The sequence below is a fragment of the Nymphaea colorata genome, chromosome 9 (genome assembly GCF_008831285.2).
Source record: "Nymphaea colorata isolate Beijing-Zhang1983 chromosome 9, ASM883128v2, whole genome shotgun sequence".
Lineage (NCBI taxonomy): Eukaryota > Viridiplantae > Streptophyta > Magnoliopsida > Nymphaeales > Nymphaeaceae > Nymphaea > Nymphaea colorata.
The window spans coordinates 14,096,562-14,105,618 of record NC_045146.1 but is presented as its reverse complement, the minus strand read 5'-3'; the positions used below and the strand labels follow the sequence as shown (position 1 = coordinate 14,105,618).

Here is a 9,057-nt window from a genome sequence, read left to right as displayed (position 1 = left end):
AGCTCAACTCCGACAGGATTCGAGCCGAGCTCAAACTCAGTTCCCTCATTCTACATCCCGGCCGTAACTGTCTAACCGATACGTTGGTTTTTTATAATTCTTCCCTTACAAATTTTGTTTATGGATACATGTAAATTAAAATTGGTTCAAACATAATATTCCAATATGGTGAGCATGAACAAAAGCTTACAACTCAACTACTTGTTTATATTTTCACATAAGAATTGACCATTTTCTTTAAGCAAATGCCGAATTCTTATTAATCAAAAGCCGTTCTTCTCGGAACCAACTTTGATCACATTTCCGATTTGAATTTATCCAAATGTAAAGATTAAAAAAAGAAGGACAAGTTTGTCGCCATTAGAGACGTGTATATTTGGTTGGGGTCTTATCTTGGTCGTTAAGATTTTGTGGACTGTACGAATTGACAAAAACACCCTTCGTCCCGCGCCAACGAGGAATTCGTCCTCTTTTTCCTCCCTATAAAACGGAGCTTGGCGCGCTCGAAGTCGAAGAGATCTCTCTTTTCTGCAAACTCTGGAAGTTCGGGATTTTCGGTTTCCGATTTCACCGCCTTCTTCTGTAGTAGAGACTCCGTCGTCGTCGTCGTCGTCGCCTCTCTCTCTCTCTCTCTCCGTGAACCTGTTGGTACGTGCTCAGAGTTCTTTTATCCTTCTTTTAGTTATTGGCGAGACGATGGATGTTCTGTTGATTGGTTGTGCTTCGTTTCTCCTCTTCTGTTTACTTGCATGTGAATTTTCCTTTTTCCTTTTTCCTTCGGTGCAATCACGTAGTTTGAAAGGATAGATACCTGATTCTCCTGCTGGTTAGTAGTTGGTTTTCCTCTCTCTCTCTCTCTCTCTCTCTTCTGCTTTCTCGTACAGGTTTAAAAAGAGTGAAGTGGGTGTTTGATCGTTCTTGATTCTTGTCTTGTTTAACAAGTTGGATCTCAACATCGTTTTCCTGAGGGGTTTGTCTTGAATAGTTGACTTTTGTGTATTTTAGAGAGTAAAGGCATTTCTTCTTTCTTGAATAACATTTGATTTAGTACTGTAGAGAATAATTCTCTAGGAGATTTTTTTGTAGTAATCGGATTTTCATGTGTTTAATGACGAGGAAGCCCAATTGTTCGTGATCATCTTCAGCAAAGGTGGCAAGTTGCATCACTTGCTTCAGTGTTTTCTTGTTGGTTTTGGCGAAGTTATCGGAATTAGGCGATCCTCATTGTGTTCTTCATGTTTTAATTTTTCCGTCATGGTTTGGCTTATGCAGGAAGAATTCTGATGAGTTTTAAATCCTTAACTGCTTTTATGATAGCCGGAGCCCTATATACGTCACTAAACCCTCAGAAAAAATAGCCAAAAAAAAAAAAACCTCAATTCCTATGTTTTGTTCTTGCCGTTTCTTGTTTAAACGAGTGGGGCAAAGACTGTTGTTGACTTTTAATCTTGTGGCGGCTATGGTGATATGCATGCTAAAGATGGATAGAACTAAAACCTGTTTCTGCATGCTCATTTCTCTTTGCCTTGAAGAACGAGTCTCCACGGAACTCATCAGATATTAAAGAGTTCATGAGTTTTGAGTTCTTATCTGCTTTTGTGATAGTCGAAGCTCTGTCTACTTACTAAACCCAAAAGAGGGAAAAATACAATTTCAATTTCTGGTTTTTCTTGTTGTTTTTGTTTAGATCAGTAGGGCAACATCTTTTTTGAACTTTAGCAGCATAGCTCTCTGGTGGCTATGGTGATATTTATGCTGAGGATGGATGGATTAAACAACCTGTTTCTGCATGGTCGTTTTTCAGATATTTGGCTGCCTTGAGTGATGAGTCTGCTCAAAACTCATCAGACTCTACAAGAGTTATTTCCTCAGGTACTTTCTCCTATTAGATTTGTGAAAAAAATATCGATATCAATTTTTTCTTCTCTCCTTGGATTTTCTAGGGTTTAAGGGCTTTTTTCAGATGCATATGAAACATCAATCAGATTATGGTGCATACTGTTTGTTCTCGTGCTTCAACAGATGATTGAATTTTGAAAGTCTTTTTACTGAACAGTGGTTATTTGTTGTCCGCCACAGAAGAAAGCTGTGGTTGTCAGAATAAAAGTTTGGCCTGTATTGTAGGTCATAGAGTTATATTTTGGGGACTCCATTAAAATTTGATTTGAAGTACGACAATCAGTCATCAGATTATACAGTACACAATCATATTCTGGAAGACATCGACATTGTCCACCATCCATTTTGATGATATGGGTGATCATCATAGACAATACTGATGTACATTTTTGGGTGGGCTGAACCACTTGAACTCGGAGTGCTTAGACTGGGCAAACTAAGGGTGTGGATGTAAAGTTCTTTGCGACGTGTGTTCTGAAAGATGCCCAATCTGCCTTTACCAGAGTAGTAGCAGTCCCTTGTTGAAGAAAAGAAAACACCTAGCTCTTTGTTCATGATCTTCATCTACATGTATTGTTGTCAATCTGTTTTCCGCATGAGCAATTAAAAACCCTCTTTTTCATATGATGCTGCTGGTGCTCTTGGCATGTAAATAAAGATGTTATGTTATGACTGAAACAGAGAGTTCTAAACTGTGCAACAGGTTGATGATCGTTTGTTGAAGGCTGCTGCTTTTGAACATGGCCATGAGATAGAATTTGCTATAGAGTTTGTTGTTGAGGAGGTACTGCCACGGATGAGTTTGGGCATTGAGCATACAAGTGGTCTAAACGGGTCATGTTTTGCAACTGGAGGTAAGAGCGCAGTCATGCTTATGATTACTTTCCCGTCATTATTTAAATTAGAATCTTTTTGCAACCAAGCCTGATTACTATCCTTTCAACTTAAAAGAGACTGTTTGTTCAACTTCAGTTTTAAGTGTCTTGACCCATATAACTACACATCTTTCTTAAACATATTTGGTGGCTAACAAAGTTGGCATTTTTATTTTTGTGTGACATAGATGAGTTTGCTTCCTCAGCGGAGAACAAAGAGACTCATTTTACAGTTGAATCTCATGAGGACTTTCCCACTGTAACTCATGAAAATGCCACAAGGTTGTGCAATTTCAATGTTAATTCAGAAGATGCTTCAGCTATTCCTGTATATAGACTTGAATCTCATGAGGATTTCCCCAGTTTAGCTACTGCTTCAAGGTTTCCTGATTCCTCCAGTGATATCGTAGAAGACTCCTCAACAGCTCCTGGATTAGTTTCAACAGAATGTTGTGCTTGCTCTGATCAGGCAGAAAACTCCCCAAATTTGGTTCAGGATAGAATATCTAAAACAATGGGGCTCTCAGATTTTTATGAGCTTAAGAATCTCTTTGAAAGGAAAGCCAATGCCAGTAATATTGATAACAGTGAGCTGTGGAAGCAAGAGTCAGATGATGGTCATGAAAGTCTGGTTTTTGAAGAAAAAATGACCATGGGAACTGCTGAAGACTCTCGCTCTATAAGTTATGATGGACAAACTAGCCAAACTACCATTGATATTGTTGAGGACCTGATCAATGAGGCTAGCAAGAATAAGGTATGTTTCTTATCAGTGTTATCCATATTGTATGATAAGACTCGTCTTGGTGAAGAAAACCTAGATGATACAGGCTCGATATGCTGTATGCCCGCTTATCGTTCCCCTATCAGGTGTATCGTATGCTAGGGAAGGTGTATTGAGTGATACACGATACACCCCCTCCCTTATGATATGGGGTTAAAATTTGAAAAAAGGGGCTCAAGGCCCTAAACTGCATCTCTCCCTCTCTAAAATTCTTTAAAGGCTGAGAGAGGTAGAGTTTTTGCTGGTTTCTCCAAAAAATTGCTGATTTGAGGAAGAAACCATTGATTTGATGAACTTGTGATGTAGTTTACTAAACTCTATTACACTGTAAAGTCTAAAGTCTAAACTCGTATGTGATAGATGCTTTTTAAACTTGCGATGGATCATGGGTGTTTTATATTAATATGTTATTTTGAATCTCTTAGTCTTGCTTTTCATTTTCGAATTTGTTGCTAATGTATATGCCTATGGTTTATGAATGATGAATCATTAATGTTCTTTACGTGATGAGGTTTTTTTATATGAAATTCATTTTTCTTGATTTTTCTGATGTTTTAGCTATTTTCCTGATTTTTTCCTACTTGTTTAGTGTTTTTAATTAAAAAAAAACAATTTTACGGTACGTTACGTTCTTTACGGTACATTTACGAATGTGTTACGATACGGCGTCTAGGTTAGCCCAACCGATATGCAATATGATACACCAGTGATGTTTCTTATATCTCATTGTGTAATATTTTGGAAGAGGAATAGCTTTAAAGCAGAGATAAATGCTTTTGCAGTGCTCTTGTCCATTTGAGACTATTTGGAGCTCCATCTCTTAGTCATGAAGCAATGCCAAAGAAATATGATCTTTCTCTATTTTCCAGATAATTGAACATGACTCACCCAAGTTAAAAGCTTCCTTTGTGCTTTTGTTGTTTCTACTTCTATTTGTTGCTTATACATGTAGTAGCCTTTGTCTTTTCTCGCTTTAAGGTTTTGATTGATGATCCACTATGTCACATGAGGGTGAGTGTGGATGCTGGTGTAGCATTTACAAAAAGGAAAACTGCAATGGAGGTGTGGTGCAGGTGGGTGCATGTGCATGGGGGTATATGCGTGTGCACGTGTGTGTGTGTGTGTATACATAGCTCACTTGCTCACATGCACACCTCCCACATGTACACACATCTACATGTGTAAATGATATATATACAACTAAATTAGAGTATAACGTTGAAAGCTGACAATACATCTGCACTTGAGTTGGCCATGGCTTTGCCTCCTGTTTCGCAAGTCCATGTGAGTTAGAGGATCCATGTGCTCGTTTTGTTTTTTTTTTTGTTTTTTCAATTACCCAGCAATCTCTTACTTTTTGATATTATAATTGGAACCGTTTCAAAATGGATTGCTAGTCCTAGTGGGCATAAATCAGAATTCTTTTGACCGGCTGAGCTTGAAGTCTACATGGTTACCATGTAGCATGGTTTACTGTTCACATAATTAGAAAAATCCTGTAAATCCAGCTTCAACATAACTCTAACGGGAACTCATGACAAGTGTTTGGGAGGGCCACTTGATTGTCGCTACGTTGCATGGAAAAAGTGTTTGTGGTCTAGAGTTCTCTTGCCTGCATGGTCCTCAACAATGTTTCCAGTATTGGTTTCAAACCCCATATTTATTTTCTGATTGACATGGTAAATAGGGGCATATTGGCCTTTTTATATTTTTTCTATTTAAAGAATAATTATGAAGTAATTGAAGTCAATTAAGAAATTTTCAAGAAATTTTTGGGCTGTGTGCATCAGCCGGTATGGGTCAATATGCAACCATGTTGGTAACATGCTGGTCCTCAATTTGGAAAGACCATATCAGTTACCTGGATGTTTCTACTCTTTTAGAGTTTTTTGTTGTATGTGTGCGTGGGTGTGTATGTCTAAATTTTTTTGTTACAGTTTATTCACATTTTACTGATGGTTAATCTTGAAACACGTGAGTTATTTGATGAAAAACTGTATTCTTGATGGTGCTAAGAGTGATAGTCCCTATCTTGGTTCCTTTTCTGGCCACCTATTCTGTTTCTCTTTTTATCCTCCACATTCAAGGCCCAAGAGTACTGATGAAAGCAAGCTGCAGTTCTAATGATTCAATACCGAGGAATCCTATGTTGCTTTAGTTTTTTTATCTAATGTTAATATGCCATATATATATTATCTTCTCATTTGGATTCTTGGATGAGTTCCATGCTTCACATGGTGCAGGACATCTTACTGGAAGCAATGGATTCGGTTGACCTCTTAATGAAAGAGGTAGGCATGCGTGAGAAGGAAGCAGAATCTGCAAACTTGGAGGCAATGTATGCTGGGGCTGATATTCTAAATAATGCTGAAGAACTCAAAAAATTGTCAGCACATGGACGGGAAGCAAATGATATGGTCATTGACTCATTTCTAATTGTTTTTTATTCTTTGGGATTCTTAGAAATCCAGTAGCCAAAAGTACACAAGGATTTTCATGTTAATGTTTTTTGTTTCCTTGATAACAGTATGCTGGAGAAGTTCATGGAGAGAAATCTATTTTGGCAACTGAACTACGGGAGATTCGGTCTCACTTGAGACATATATCTGACAAAAGAGATAAATATCTTTCCATAATAGATGAGGTAACTTGAATCTGCAGATTGGTCTTGGGAGCTCCTTTACATTCTGCAGAGCTTGTTTGGTTTGACTCTGTTGATGCACATATTTCTGAACATGTTACTTTGGAGGATTTCACCATTTCAGACCCTAAATTGATGGAAACAATGTTCACTAATGTGTTTATCTTATAATTCCTGAGCTGCTGATACAATTTAAAGTTAATTTATATCTTGTTTAGTAGCCTTTCTTGTTTTTATCTGACTAGATTTACGTAGTTGGTTGTCAAGAATGAAACGGCAAAGTAGGTAATGGCAGGTTGCTTTTCTAGAAGAGGTATTCTTGACCGTTTTGAAATTTTTGTTGAGATAAAGCATAAGTGGATACAGGTAAATATTAAGTATTGTAGCGTCTAGTTGCACTAACTGTTATTGATTTTAACAGTTGAACCTGGATCTTCAAGCAAGAATAGCTGCAGCAAATGCAGCAAAAGCAGAAGCAGAATTACAGAAATTAAAGAAAAAGGAACTTGCAAGTAAAGTTCTTGCTCAAGAGAAACTGATCATGGAGCAAGTGATGGAAGACTCAAAAAAGCTTCATCAACAAGCAGAGGAAAACTCTAAGGTGTGTTCTATTTAACTCAAAACACAAGATTTTCAGTCATTCCAACTGGTTAAATGGATAGTTCTTGCATTTCATTAATATTCCTTGTACTGTTAATGTTATTGGCAGCTGCGTCAATTTCTGACAGATCGTGGGGGCATTGTTGATATATTACAGTTGAGTGTAAATTGGATTAATTTTCTTTCTAATGACAAGGAAGCATTAATTGGCGCTATATTTGATTCAAGACACTAATTTTGGTTATTTTCCACTTTTGCAAGGGGACAAATCGAAGCAATTTGTCAGGATGTGGAGTTACTAAAGGATAGATTTCATAACGATTTAGGTGTCTGCAGCCCATGCTTCAGCGTCTCTAACTTCACCAATGACAAGGATTGTTCTTTGTCTTCGAATTTGCCTTTCAAGAATCAGAGTACTTACACAGAAGGAAGTGAAGGCAGTCAAATTCATGAACCAGTTGAATCCGTATTGGGAGTTGAAATAGCAAGTTTAGATCCTCCAACAGTTGATCAACACGAGCATGGTTGTGAAGGAACGTACCAGGAAGGGACACCGAAGATGATGGTCAGCCAAAAGGAAGCATGGGATGAGCCATGGGAACTTGTAAAAGAGGAAACCTGATTTGCATGCTGAATTGGTGTAGCACCAAAAACAGTAAATGTATAAACGATGATGCTTTACTTCTTCTTTTAGGAACTGCTACGCGAGTAAAGGAGAACTTGGTTTTGGAAGTAACCAATCAGCCAGGAGATGAAATGTGTGACTCAACATCTTGTTAATAGAATAAGAAAATTATTCCCCTCCGTTTGGCAGTTGGCAATACTTTCTATTTTCTTTCACGACCTCTTCCTGGCTAGTCCTTGCAAATGTCTTTGCCATAGATTCAGTAGTTCATTGCTAAATTGAAACTGGTCGAACCTGTTTACATACCTTCTAAATTTACGGTCGTCCAAATTTCATGACCTATTTCGATAGCCAGGTTATGTCAATTCCAAACGTAACCTAGCTTGTTTCATGTCGCCTCTGATCAGAATTTTATGCCTTCATGACCAGGATCTTCATGTTCATATCATTGAACATATCTTGATTCCGTTGGAGCCATGTTTGTGGGCATAAGATGCTTGCCTCTCGAGCCAAACTGTAGTGCGCTTTAGATTGGGCCCTTTCTATGACGTTTTATTCATTTTGTGGACATTGTTCTTGGACCACAACCCTGTCTTGGAAACCACGTAGCTCCATAACCGTGGAAGGATTATGGTTCAATCTCAAATATGGTCCATCTTCAACGTGGTGCTACCATATTTATGTTCCCGTCAGAAAGTTTCTTTCGTTATTCAATCTTAGCTGCAGATCCTGCATTGCTTTTCATGGTGGGTAGACTGGTCCGGATTGACTCGGTCATTGAAAATACTTTTTCACTAATTCGTGACCCAACCTCAAGATGCTAATCGCTTTTCAAGAGAAATTGCATCTCAGCCGATCTGAGATTGTTCCTCTTATCTGTTTGGCAGATTTTGATAAAAGAATGCAAAACATTTCCACGTTTATGCTCATGCTGGTGCTTTAATGTAAAAAAAAGCTCATCTCAGAAGTGACCAGTCTGTGTTTTGGGGACGTTTATCCATCTGTTGTTGCCACGAGTTTCTTAAACTTTGAAGCTTTCAGCCTTCGGTAGTTAGACACCACTCATATCAGCTCTCAACTGGAGGACTAACCCCACGTTGGGTTTGAGAAACAGATAATTTTGATATTCTTTTGGCTCTTTCGATCTTTTTCTGTGGGGCGCTCGATTCAGCTTGGTGTCAATTATTTGGTTCTTTGATTGCAGAAAGCGGCAGGCGCAACTCATCAGAAGGTGTTTTGAACAAGAGGTTGCAATGCAAACACTCTAGATGCTTAAGATTAATAGGCTCGGAATCGAAAAATGAAAAACAAATCTGTAGGATATTCAAGTCAGTGAGCTAACTATTCACTAAGAAAATTGTTTTATGCTGTATATACAATTTACAAAACCAAATGGCAGCTTGCAGTGATCCACACCTCTGCTCATCAAAAGTGCTATCTAAGTATATGCAGCCGGAGGGCGCTTCTCCTACTACGCAAGAAAGTAACTCTCCTTTCTCCTGCTTGTAGATCTGACTCTCCTGTTGAGAGAGAGATCACTCCTCCCAACAAACAAGGATGACAGTGCATCTCCAGATGATGTAGAATCTAGACTTCATCTCCCTCACATGTCTGAAACATCTTGCCAGAGCAT

General features: G+C 38.3%; 1 protein-coding gene across 1 annotated transcript; it reads left to right on the top strand.

The window, feature by feature from the left end:
- The first annotated feature begins 489 nt into the window (after positions 1 to 489).
- On the top strand, positions 490 to 7,603 carry LOC116261560 (uncharacterized). Its single transcript, XM_031640384.2, has 9 exons — positions 490 to 648; positions 1,805 to 1,872; positions 2,603 to 2,753; positions 2,963 to 3,531; positions 5,802 to 5,975; positions 6,086 to 6,202; positions 6,621 to 6,800; positions 6,909 to 6,955; positions 7,061 to 7,603. The coding sequence occupies exons 2-9, from the start codon at positions 1,825 to 1,827 to the stop codon at positions 7,419 to 7,421; spliced, it is 1,647 nt and encodes a 548-aa protein (XP_031496244.1). The 5' UTR covers positions 490 to 648; positions 1,805 to 1,824; the 3' UTR covers positions 7,422 to 7,603.
- The last annotated feature ends 1,454 nt before the right edge of the window (positions 7,604 to 9,057 follow it).